This window comes from Callionymus lyra, chromosome 5 (assembly GCF_982586985.1).
Source record: "Callionymus lyra chromosome 5, fCalLyr1.hap1.1, whole genome shotgun sequence".
Classification (NCBI taxonomy): Eukaryota; Metazoa; Chordata; class Actinopteri; order Syngnathiformes; family Callionymidae; genus Callionymus; species Callionymus lyra.
In genome coordinates, this window is record NC_141822.1 from 6414523 (window position 1) to 6427176 (window position 12654).

The 12654-nt window shown below is 37.6% G+C and overlaps 2 protein-coding genes across 5 annotated transcripts in view; both read right to left on the reverse strand.

Moving 5' to 3' along the window:
- Nucleotides 1–335: 335 nt before the first annotated feature.
- sdad1 (SDA1 domain containing 1) lies at nucleotides 336–8868 on the reverse strand. Its single transcript, XM_087792412.1, has 22 exons — nucleotides 8682–8868; nucleotides 8486–8590; nucleotides 8321–8419; nucleotides 8137–8247; nucleotides 6926–6997; nucleotides 6753–6853; nucleotides 6627–6684; nucleotides 6486–6560; nucleotides 5413–5514; nucleotides 5269–5338; nucleotides 5091–5194; nucleotides 4951–5008; nucleotides 4825–4883; nucleotides 4688–4764; nucleotides 3540–3637; nucleotides 3360–3436; nucleotides 2402–2534; nucleotides 2246–2340; nucleotides 1994–2181; nucleotides 1849–1933; nucleotides 615–776; nucleotides 336–545 (listed from the first exon to the last, which is right to left on the reverse strand). Exons 1-22 carry the CDS (start codon nucleotides 8769–8771, stop codon nucleotides 498–500), a joined length of 2067 nt encoding a protein of 688 aa, XP_087648538.1. The 5' UTR covers nucleotides 8772–8868; the 3' UTR covers nucleotides 336–497.
- A 1830-nt stretch (nucleotides 8869–10698) lies between these two features.
- The window catches only part of ptpn13 (protein tyrosine phosphatase non-receptor type 13), a 76636-nt gene continuing 74680 nt past the window's right edge, over nucleotides 10699–12654 (reverse strand). For all 4 annotated transcript variants that reach the window (XM_087790621.1, XM_087790623.1, XM_087790622.1 and 1 more), the window contains one exon: nucleotides 10699–11194. In XM_087790621.1, coding sequence (XP_087646747.1) covers nucleotides 11117–11194 — 78 coding nt within the window. In that variant the 3' untranslated portion in view covers nucleotides 10699–11116. The remainder of the gene's footprint in view (nucleotides 11195–12654) is intronic.

Consider the following 12654-nt stretch of genomic DNA (forward strand, 5'->3'; position numbering starts at 1 on the left):
GTGTAGCAATAATTATTATTATTTTTTTAATATGCAGAAAGTGACGGCAGGTCTACAGTCAAGTAATAAACTTGAAAGAATTTGCAAAGTAAGGAAACAGGTTTTTTTTGTCTGTAATATAACTTTTATGAGACGATCATTATATTGGCCATAAAGCCTTGTGTAAAAACGGTGTATTGACACGGTTATATTTGCTGATGTTACAAAGTTCATAAGAACATGGATTCGTGAGCAGCGACATAAAGACATTTGAAAAGATAATTACAGTTTATGATCCACATTTGAAACTTATAGAAGTAATGTAATTGCTCTTCAAGGGAAACCAGAAAAAATGATGTAATGAATGGTTTATTTAACAAAGTTATGCAGTTAATTTACCCATAATATTAATACAATATTGATCTGATCGACAGCAGCGCCGCAGGAACACATGGTAGTTGAGCGGTGCAGCGCCACCAGCTGGTCGTAATGTGGAAATAATTGTTGAGTTGTTTGTGTTAATGGTGCTGCTTCCTCTTCTTTAGGAGTGCGTCTCTTAAAGCGATCTGTGGAGGAAAACAAACATTTACAGGTTTTAAAAGTCCAGCAGAGAAAGAGTTAAAAAAAAAATGCACCTGTTTGTCTCTGAAGGAGCGTTTGTTTTTGGAGCGGACGTTCTGACTGTATCTCATCATCATGAAGTTCTTCGACTTCCTCTTCTCCTTGTTGCTGGTGCTGGCGTGAGGGTTCAGCTTCGTCCGCCTGTTGACAAACTCCTTTCGGTCCGTTTTCCCAGCCTGAAGAAAAATAATGAGGAAAAAAATTAACAAGAGTTTAAATGCAGAACAAAAGAAGATTCTAATGGTTTCCTACTTCTTAAGAGAAGAACGACTTTAGGGGACGGAGAGCTCGACATTAATTCAAAAACATTTATTTTATTAATAGCCTGACTGCTGGGGGCGACAGAATCTCTCCTTCCTTCATAAGGTCCTTCAGTCATGTGTATTTTAAATGGCTCCGATATTCAAGTTTATCATCCAAAATAAAAGGAACTATTGCTTTGTGATAGTTATTCATGTCTCTTTATTTCTGAACGACTTCGATGTAATAAAGGTCAAGCAAGAAAGAAAGTTCAAAAGATCTCAGAAAAGAGGTTAAACTCAAGGGGCAGCTATGGAAGTAAATCAGTGTCATCAAAATATTGGATTTTTTATTATATTTATTTATTATACATTGATTTTATTTTTTACACAAACTTTAATATTCTGATTCAATAATTGAAAAATACATAAAATTCAATTTTAATATATAGCCATTTAAATTCAATATAAAATTGTATCATAGTGCCACCATTTTACACAGAATTTAAAAGGCTATAAATTAAAATGGAAAACATTATACCGTATGTATATGTATATTATTCATATATATGTAGAGTATGTTATATATATATATATAATATACCCATTATACAAAACAAATTAAATTCTCAATATACAAATGATTGAATTAAATAATAATAATAATAAAATGCTTGAAAAAAAATCTTTCCATTCAAATATTTAGAGTTTCAACAATTAAATGTACTCAAAACTAACCTCCACTTAATCACAGCAGGGAGGAGCAGTTTAAAATAATGTTCTATATTAAATGCATGTATTTTACTCAACAAAATGGTCATTAGAAAAAGTTAGTCTGGTATGTGGAGCAAAATCACCATTTGAACAAAAAAAAACCTTATTCTAGTTATTTTAAAAACCTTTGTTTTTTGTTTTTGAATAATGAAGAGATTTTATACACATTTAACAAAAACAGGTTCTTGTTTCCGTCACGAATCAAAGATCATCGATGAACCATTGAAAGTCGTACCTGAGCTGTTGCCAGTCGTGATTCTTTGTTCGCTTTCGGTTTCTTGTGAAGCTTCTCGATGTTCCTCAAGGTCAGCAGCTCCCCTCTGGAGGAACAAGTAGTCCGTTAACCCCGTTACTTTAAAACAGTGAAGACTTGTTTTTACCTTTCTTCTTCACCGTCACCGTCCAGCCTCTTCCTCTTATCGCCCTTGTTCGGCGCCGAGCTGACTTCCTTGGCCATCTGGACCATGCGGATCTTCTTGAACTCCTCCTGCGTGAGGAGCCGACCGGCGCTGATGGCCACGGCCTTGGCCCGTCGCTCCTCCGGAGGAAGGTTCTTCAGCTTCTCCTCCTTCGATCCACACAGAAGGTCATGAGCGCTGAGAGAACCCGAGACGTAGGAACTAACTTCTTACCACTTCTGCCTTGGTGTCTTCATCCGAGGAGTGATGGACGTCGACCCAGTCGCCGTCTTCGTCCTCGTCGCCCACACTGGCGCTCTCCCAACCATCTGGACGGAGAAGATGTTCATCAGCTTTATGAAAACATCTCACTAATGATGGGTTCCTCACCGTCGTCGTTCTTCTCTCCATCTTTCTCCTCCCCCTCTTCCTCCAGCACTTCAGCTCCAGGGATGTAATCTTTAGCTTCAAGTTCTCCGTAGCCTTTGATCCGAGCCTCTTGCGACGCCTCCGTGGGTTTACCCTGAACAACAAACGTTTATGACAACTTTCTGAACATCAGTACTGATGATAGTCCCTTCATGTACGATCGCCTTCCAATCAGCTGCAGTGATGAGTTCACTGAGAGGGTGTAGGGGTGTGCATTGGTCAGAATCGGACGATATGAGTCATAATACAGGGGCGACAAGTACCATTATAGAGCGATACTGTAAGAACTAGGCGTGTCAAGGTACATACAAGGAAGTGACACTCAGCTGCTGCTGACCAATGAGGCGTGTGTGTTTTGGTCATGTGATGCAAGAGTCAGGAAACTGTTGCGTCAATAAACGTTGACAGCAACGACTAATAAGCTTTTATGAACAATTGTTAAAGAAAGTAGAGATGCAAAGAGACAAGTACAACTTAATTTATTCAAACACAAGGTTTTTTTGTACTATCAAGTTGTATGTTGTTTTATGCTAGGGCGAACCGCGCGCCAATGCTAGGGCGACCCGCGCGCCAATGCTAGGGCGACCCGCGCGCCAATGCTAGGGCGACCCGCGCGCCAATGCTAGGGCGACCCGCGCGCCAATGCTAGGGCGATTTTCAGCCTCTGCGAGAATATGTTTGGTCTGATAACTACTGTAAGGGCTTTGCTGTAATGGGATTAGGCGGTGTTAGATTGGAGACAGAACCCTCAAAGGTTATGTAACGCAACCAGTAACAGTTACAGGTCTTGACTACACGTGTAGAAAAAAAATTGGAAACACAGCGACCTCTAGTGGGAACAAGGATATATTTACAGACCATGTGACTCTTGACAAAGTATTAAAGCCGTCATTTGCTTGGAACCGTGTCAGTGACTCACCCGGTCTTTCCTGTGAAGCATCTGTGGATTAAGGTTCCTGAAGAGCTGGATGAGCGCTCTGGCCGACATCATCACATCTGAAACCATCAAAATACACATTTTCTAACTGAAACATCGTGAAAACAACACAACCATCATGTCGTGTTGCTAAGAGACAACACAACTGATGCTGAAACCTACTCTTGTTCTTGTGCATCTTGTACTGAGACAAGTCCTGCAGCAAGTCTTCATTGAGGGCGAGTGGGCAGCGGATGGTGATTTCTTTGATGGAGTTGATTCTGAATTTGAGGCGAAAGGAAACGTAGAACGTTGTTACACTTCCATGTGGCATTAATATTAAAGTATATCAATAAATTGTTTTATTGGAAGGTTGTTGGTTTTCCTTAGAATTTGTTTTTGCAAAAAGAAAATTGAAAATTTGCATTTCCAGAAGAAAATTCAATGGGAATGTTAAATCTGCTGAATATGTAAAACTTAAATGCTTCAAAGTATTTTACAAGTATTCAAAGTAAAAATGAGTGGAAAAAGAAAAATTATCACATGAAGGAAAAAGACAGACGTGAAAAAGGTGAAATGAACAGAAAAAAGTCAAATGTTAAAATAGAAGAAGTAGCAGAAATAGTAGTACAAGTAGAAGTGAAAAAGTAGTATAATTGATAATATAAGTACAAGTACAAGAAGCAGTAGTAGAATTAGCAGTAGAATTATAAATACTGTAGAATAAGTAGTAAAAGTATAAGTAGAATTAGTAGTATGAGCAGTAAAGTAGTAGGAGAATTAGTAGTACAAGCAGTAAAAGTAGTAGTAGAATTAGTAGTAGAAGCAGTAGAAGCAGTAGTAAAACTATAAATAGTGTAGAATTAGCAGTAAAAGTATAAGTAGATTAATTAGTATACGCAGTTAAAGTAGTAGTATCACTAGTAGTATAAGCAGTTAAAGTAGTAGTAGAATTAGTAGTATTAGTATAAGTAGTAAAATAAAGAGAAGAATTAGTAGTATAAACAGTAAAAGTAGTAGTAGAATTAGTAGTAGAAGTATAATTAGAATTAGTAGTATGATTATAAATCGTAGTATTAGCAGTAGAAGTATAAGTAGAATTAGTAGTATAAGATATGAATGCTAAGTATAAATGTTAAGAAACTTAACAAAACGTAAATACACGTTTTTAAGTTTTAACATTTGAAAAGTAAAATTCAATCATTCAATATTCTGATCTACTTCCATACATATATTTCAGTAAAAGACAGTAAACAAGATTAAACATTTTGCTGGAGCCACGAGTGTCAACATCCACAGTCATGAACTACATGTTCATCACTTCTTCTCACCCGACTGTCATGACCTCGGCAGAGTTTCTGTCCGTCACAAAGTTGTTGGCGATGGTCATGATCATGGGTTCCATGATCTGAAGGGAAACGAACATATTAAAGAAACATCATCAGAATAAGCAGCTTCTCTTTCTTACTTCAGGAGGAACCAGTTGGTGTGTGGACTGAGCAGCACAGAGGAGGATCTTCGTCACATCTGGAAACAAGAAGAAAAAAAAGAACAGAACTTTGCAAAGACCTGGTCACAGAACACGGGTCAGTACCTCTCTGGTGGGGCTGAAGGAACCTCTGGACGAAGGGATAGTAGTTGAACAAGAAGAGCTGAGAAGAAGAGAGAAGACGTTTCATCTTTTGTACGACAAACAAAACATGAAACTTAAATTTACTTGAACTTTGAACCGACCTCGTGGATTCCAACCAGCCTGGAGATGAGCTCCATCATCATGATCTTCACCTCAAAACGCTCTTTGGAATCTTCCAACTGCTTCAACAGCTTTTCGGAGAAATCTGAAAAGGAACGTATGGATGAATAAACGATCGGGTTCATCTGAACCGATAGATAACACGAGGGTCGGACCGACCTTGAGGGTCATGGATGAGGTGGATGGCAGAGAAGTTGAACACCTCAGCTTTACCTTTCTTCTTGTGTTTCTACGGAGACATCACAAGTTAAATCCGGGGGTACAAATAGAATCGTGAGGATCATCAGGAGGTGAACGGTTTACCTTCAGAACTTTCATCGCCTTCTCCAGCTTCTTCTTGTTTTTGGTGGACTTCTTGCCGGTGGAGTATCTGATCATGAGGTCTCGAGCCGAGGGTCCCTCTGGCTGTTGACGAACATGTTTGATTACGATCATAGAAGGAGCGAGAAGTTTCATTTCAGTTCACGATCTTATAAGAAAACAACTGAGACGAGATGAAAAGTTCTTACAATATGTTGCTTTAACAAAGGAGGTTGAAAGACACGAGTGACTGGATCACTAGTGTTTGACTAGATCAGAAGTTAGTATTACTTCACTGGATATACTGAGGCGCGTCGCCATAGCAACCGAGTCTAACAAGCTGCGCCTCACAGTTCACAGACGGACGGAGACGTAAACAACAACGAGACATAGAAGTACAAATTGACAACTTTACAGAACGTGACACTGATTAGTCAAAGTTCGCATTTAAGAGATGCTTGATTTGTACAATAACAAATTATAAATTATCGCACGTGCCAATATCGTGATAATCGATATTTTTTCGATATATATCGTGCAGCCCTACTTCTTGTACAATCCAAACTGATAAATGACTATTATTTTGTATTACAGATTAAGATTAGATTCATTTAAAGATGAGAAACAAGAGCAACTGTGCAAAAATGTACAGTAAGAAAAAGGCAAAAAGATTTACCAATATTTGAACTTTTCTTTACTTTGCACTGAAGTTTGTGTGATTCATTATTGACTAATAAATATATATGTTTACATCACACTTTTTAAAGTTTTTGCAGTGAATATATAGTATTATGTCTGTTTACAAGTGAAATTAAAGTAGTTTAAAAACCCGTTTATTTCAATGTATGCTTAATTTGCCTTTATCTTAAAAAATATATTTAAAACCTTATCTTAACAATCACAAATAAATACATTTTACGTTTAATTATTTATTGTATTAGAGAAAAAAGGACATTGAAAAAATAACATATTTAAGAAAATAATCGCAGTTAGATTATATTCAATAATGGTTCAGCTCCAAGTAATAAAAACACTGTAAAGAGGATTCAGTGGTTTTTAAACCTTCTAGTTCTTACCTCCGAGTCTGACTCACTCTCGTTCTTCTCGTCTTCATCCTTTCCCAGGAAGAACTTAAGAGCCGCAACAAGAACCTGCAGAAAAAATAAGCTTTTGTACGAGACCTTCCACCTGGTTCGACTCCATGTCTTCAATCTCACCTTCGTCACTTTAGAGAAACACACCGTTGTGATGACGTTGACGGTCTTCGCGTCGTTCCTGCGGCGACAGCAACAAATCCCCGGTTAGAGCAGGAGTCAAAACATGAAAGTGACGCCGACACCGACCAAATGTTTCTTTTGTAAAGCTCCACCATCACGTCCAGAGAGATCTTCGCCGCGATGGGATTACGATCTCGGAGCATCGTGTACATGAAGTTCTGCAGCATCTGTGAGACCAAAGTTTGAGAGTGAGCGACCAAAGATCAAACATCTGTTGATGGACATTTAAAAAAACTTACCGTGTTGACTTTGTTGTTCTTATGCTTGGAGTTGATGTTCTTGATGTCGGCTACGATGTGAGTGTATAATGTCTGCAAAGAGAAACACACGTTTTTTTTTATTTCTAAGCCACATCTCATAAGAAGATCATCATGGACTGGAGCTTAGAGTGTAAGAAAATATTGATGGACAAATATTGTGTATTTAGTTGGCTGTGCAGAGAACTTCCTATTAGGGCTGCATGATTCTGAACAAAATGAGAATCACGCTGAGAATTGAAATCACGTTTTTTTCCCCCCAATGTAAATATTTATTAATGAAAAAACAATGATTTTTTTTTTTCTTATCTACACAACCTTTGCATAATTTTAACAATAATCCTTTTTGAACAATATTTACGTAACATGTGTAAAGGTGATGAGAGAGGTAGATGTTGCGATGCTGCTACTGAAGCATAACACTGTTTGCAAGTTACGTAGTTTTGGTTTGTGTCACTTTGAATCCAAAAAACTTTCACACCTTAATAACCACCTTTTTTTTGAAGGAGCGTTACAGTGAGTTTATCATCTTCACAATCGGTTCATATTCTTCTATTCTCGCAGTATTAACTTCTTCCATAACTGTTCAGACTGTCATGGAACTGCTGACAGGTGACCTCTATCATCCATCAATTACGTATAAACAATTTCTAAAAAGTATCAAGACTGCATAGAATTTTAATCAAAACTGAAAAAAACATTAAAATTGACTTGCAAAAGAACATTAATTTCCCTCTGACACGTTTTCATGGTTATTAAGTAAAAAAAAAAAAAAGAGCAAATGTATTATTGTATAGACCTGTGCGATGTTAACTTTTTGAGAAATTGTACCTCATATTCACATTGTTCTTAATCAAAAATCCAATATTGCACTAAATTCAATTTTATTTTATTTAGAAAGTGTTTGATCATAACAGAGTTATCTCGAAACCCTTTACAGTTTAAGTAAGAATATACTGGAGAAAAAAACAACAGATCCCAGTCACTCAAAAATGACAGTGGAAGCTTCCTTTTATAAGGCAGAAACCTCGAGCAGAACCAGAGTCGGCGTGACGGCCTCCTTTTAAAGTTAACTTCTACGATAAAAAAGACATTAAAGCGCATCCAATACAGATGTGGTACGCAATAAAAATTATATATTTATGATTGTTATGGATCCACAAAGAAAAAAACTCTTGAAATTTGCAAAATACCTTTCTCAGCAGTTTGTCGTGACATCTGAGCAGCTCAAAGAAAAGCTCCAGGAGACCACACGGGTCGATCAGGTCCTTGTTCCTCAGGAGAATCAAGGCTTTACAGAAGGTCTGTCAGGAACACAATGTATCTTTAAAACAAACACATGATCAGTAACGATGCATCTGGCTCTGGTTATCATACCATCCTCAGGTCTGGTTCTACGACTGTGTGGTGAGTCAACAGAAGCTGCGACAGTTCTTGGGGAAACGTTGACAGTTGCTGCAGGTAACAGTGACCCACCTGGACCACAGGACGACAGTTAAAAACACAGAATATTCTTTAAATAAAGAGTATTATTGACTTCACCTGCGCCAGGAACATGACGAGCTCGCCCAGCTCTTTGTTGGGTTTGTCAGGCTGAAGAGCGAAGATCTGCACATTGGACTGATAGTGTCTGTATTGTTGCGAGAACTGAGAAAAATAAAGATAAGTTACTTTTACTCTGTTTCGTTCACAGACTCTTGTGCTACAGACGTTAGCATGTCGTGCTAACAACACTCACCTCCTCCACGTACGACTGCGGGTCTCTTTTGATGAGATTCTGCAGCTGCGGCAGGTTGTTCGGCAGTTTGTTGTTGTGTCTTCCGGACATGTTTGCAGATTTTTACGAACTCGAAACTGAAAAAAACAAATGGGGAAAATATGTTTTCTTTACAGAGCAAGCATGGCAAGAACGCACGCTGCCATTGCTCGCTACGTCACACGTCGGAATGGGTACGTCACATCCGCTTGTCGCTCTACTACGTGGATATCATAATAAGTAATTTATTATTTTTACTGTATAACTTATATATTATTAAATATCTACTCTATTACTTTTGACAAACCAGTAACGGGAGTTTGTCTCAAACTGTAATGCTCTTTATTAGCGGACTTTTTAGAAATATTTAACTTCCGGTTCTCTCGGGTAATCGCAATGCCTGCTGGGTAACGTAGTTTTACTAAACTGTATCGCGACACTCATATGTCGATACTTTTTTTATTTTAAAAGAATCCCCATTAAAAATAGATATTTAAGCCGATAACTTCTAACAAATAAATACGTTATATACAAAAGAGGCTAATGGAAATCTTTGCAAATGTCAATGCCGGAGATTTTTTTTTTTCTAGTTAAAAAGAAACAAGAAAATGTAATTGTTTTGTTTTTTCAACCTCTTGGGAAAAAGTGACGTCAAAATGTTTATTCTCCTCCCAAAAAATGCGTCGCATTTCAAATCCACAGTTAGTTCGTAAAAATATTAGAAATCCAAATCAAACGTATTTTTTCATTTATATTTTAGTGTTTTTTAAAATCTCTCGTTTTGGTTTTTATTGTGTAGTTTCAGTCTCATGGAAAATATTAACAGATTTTCTCCAACTTTTAACTTCAAATAATTAAGCATAAAATGCTGATAATCATTTATGTCTACAGGAAATTTGAACAACGATATTTAAAAAAAAAAAAAAATTCAGACATTGCAATCATTTTAAATTAACTTGTACAAAAGACGTCATCACTTCATCGGATCCTCCGCCTGTTCGGTGATGACGTCATACCTAGACGATTGTGAAAAAAAACGTCAGAAGGATCTTCTGTCCCGAAGACTGTTGAAGCCTCTGAAGATTGAATGACAGTTTGGTTTTCTAAATGTAATAATTCAATACATTTATTTTTTGTTTTTAATTCCAAATATTACATTTTGTCTGAAATCAATATTTTTAAATATCCCCCTGTTTAAGTTATATATACAGTATATATATATATATACTGTATATATACATATAATAATAATTAAGAAATTTCAATTTGAATTTTGTTGACCTCAATCAATTTTTTAAATTACTTTATTTTTAGGATGAACTCGTTTTTGATTAAATAAACAAATTAAATATTTTTTATATTAAAAGATTGAATTTGTATCACAGAATAATTAATACATTTCAGTCTCTACTTGGTTTTTAATCACCTACTTTTCATGAATAAATACAAAATAAAAATACAAATTAAAATGATAAATCAGGGAGTTCATAGTTGAAAGTCCTTAAGAAAGTATTTTAATAAATCAAAACATTAAATTGAAGAGAATAAAAATCTTTATTAAACTAAAATAATTGAAATTTTATTTATATTTATATTTGAAATAAATGTTATTATTTTATTAAACGTCAATAAAGTAAAGTTCTGTTAGATTGGTTTTTGAAACTCTTTACTCCCCAGAAACACTTTCTAATGACAGAAAGAAAAAAAAAAGAAGTTTAATTTAATTGTCAAAGGAACGAACTGTTCATCAGATACTCGTTCAAAAGTAAAATCAATATATTCAATTTGTTTTATTTGGTAATTTGCTATAATTGCATTGAATAACAGGAAGTAGCAGCTGAAGAAAGAGAACTTGATAGCAAACATTAAAAAATATAGACTTTCCTTTTTTATAATTTATATATTTTTTAATATTTGGTCATTTGCCAAAACTAACTAAAACTCAAACTAAAACATCTAAAACATAAATCAAAAAAGACGACATTTAAAACGTAACCATTTTTAATCTTCAGGTGAGGAATATGTACACGTTTCATTTCATCATTTACCTCCGGCAGTGAGAAACATCTGTATAATAGATTTACAAAAGCAAATACTGACATAGTATTCTGTCGGTCCAGCATCAGAAATATACTTCAATAATAAGTACCATTGTGTTCCAGGAATATACGAGCGTCGTCTCTCGGAATGTCCGGGAGGAAAAATAAAAACCGTCACGAGACGATAAGAAATACAATCAGCAGTTCTCGTGAATGCATTGAAGAACAGGAAGTAGCAGCCGAAGAAAGAGAACTTGATAGCGAACATTTAAAAATATAGACTTTCTTTAAAAGAGGGTTTAAAAAAAAAAAAAAAAAGGCGTTTGGCAGCGTTTGCCTTCATCAACTCTCCTCCATCTTCATCAACATGAAGCTCCTTCATCCAGAGATGTTCTCCTCGGCCTGAAGGCAGCGAAGAACGTACAGGATCACCTGGTAGCAGAAGATGTACTGGTCCTGTGCAGGAGAAACATCAAGTTAGGATAGTAAGAGAGATAGAGATAGAGCAATAGAGATCAAGATAGAGAGAGAGCAAGAGCATGATATAGAGAGAGAGCGAGATAGAGAGAGAGAGATAGAGCGAGAGAGATAGAGAGCGAGATAGAGCCAGAGAGATAGAGAGCGAGAGAGAGATAGAGAGCAAGATAGAGAGCGAGAGTGAGACGGAGAGAGCGAGATAGAGTGGGATAGAGCGAGAGAGAGCGAGGGAGAGCGAGAGAGAGCGAAATAGAGCGAGAGAGAGAGAGATAGAGTGGGATAGAGAGAACGAGATAGAGCGAGAGAGATAGAGAGCGAGAGAGACAGAGAGCGAGATAGAACGAGAGAGACAGAGAGCGAGATAGACTGAGATAGAGCGAGAGAAAGATAGAGAGCAAGATAGATAGCGAGATAAAGCGAGATAGAGAGAGCGAGATAAAGGGAGATGGAGCGAGAGAGAGCGAGAAAGAGATAGAGCGAGAGCGAGATAGAACGAGAGAGACAGAGAGCGAGATAGAGCGAGAAGGAGAGCGAGATAGAGCGAGATAGAGAGAGCGAGATGGAGCGAGAGAGAGCGAGAAAGAGATAAAGCGAGAGCGCGATAGAGAGAGAGAGAGATAGAGCGGGATAGAGTGGGATAGAGCGAGATAGAGAGAGCGAGATAAAGCGAGATAAAGCAATATGGAGCGAGAGAGAGCGAGAGCGAGAAAGAGCGAGATAGAGAGAGAGAGAGATAGAGCGGGATACAGTTAGATAGAGCGGGATAGAGTGGGATAGAGCGAGAAAAAGCGAGAGAGAGCGAGAGAGAGCGCGATAAAGCGAGATAAAGCCAGAGAGAGCGAGATAGAGCGAGATATAGCGAAATAGAGATAAAGCGAGAGAGAGCGAAATAGAGCAGGATAGAGATAAAGCGAGAGCGCGATAGAGAGAGAGAGAGATAGAGCGGGATAGAGTGGGATAGAGCGGGATAGAGAGAGCGAGATAAAGCGAGATAAAGCAATATGGAGCGAGAGAGAGCGAGAAAGAGCGAGATAGAGAGAGAGAGAGATAGAGCGGGATACAGTTAGATAGAGCGGGATAGAGTGGGATAGAGCGAGAAAGAGCGAGAGAGAGCGAGAGAGTGCGCGATAAAGCGAGATAAAGCTAGAGAGAGCGAGATAGAGCGAGATATAGCGAAATAGAGATAAAGCGAGAGAGAGCGAGATAGAGCAGGATAGAGATAAAGTGAGAGCAGGATAGAGCGAGATAGAGCGAGAGTGAGATAGAGTGGGATAGAGTGAGATAGAGCGGGATACAGTGGGATAGAGCGAGAGAGAGCGAGATAAAGCGAGATAAAACTAGAGAGAGCGAGATAGAGCGAGATATAGCGAAATAGAGATAAAGCGAGAGAGAGCGAGATAGAGCGGGATAGAGATAAAGCGAGAGCAGGATAGAGCGAG

Coding starts and splice junctions, on each gene's coding strand:
- sdad1 (XM_087792412.1), bottom strand. CDS start 8,771: ATGTCCGGAAGACACAACAACAAACTGCCGAACAACCTGCCGCAGCTG. Junction 5,339..5,412: donor AGGCGATGAAAGTTCTGAAG/GTAAACCGTTCA, acceptor ATGTCTCCGTAG/AAACACAAGAAGAAAGGTAA. Junction 2,341..2,401: donor TGGAGAGAAGAACGACGACG/GTGAGGAACCCA, acceptor TTCTCCGTCCAG/ATGGTTGGGAGAGCGCCAGT.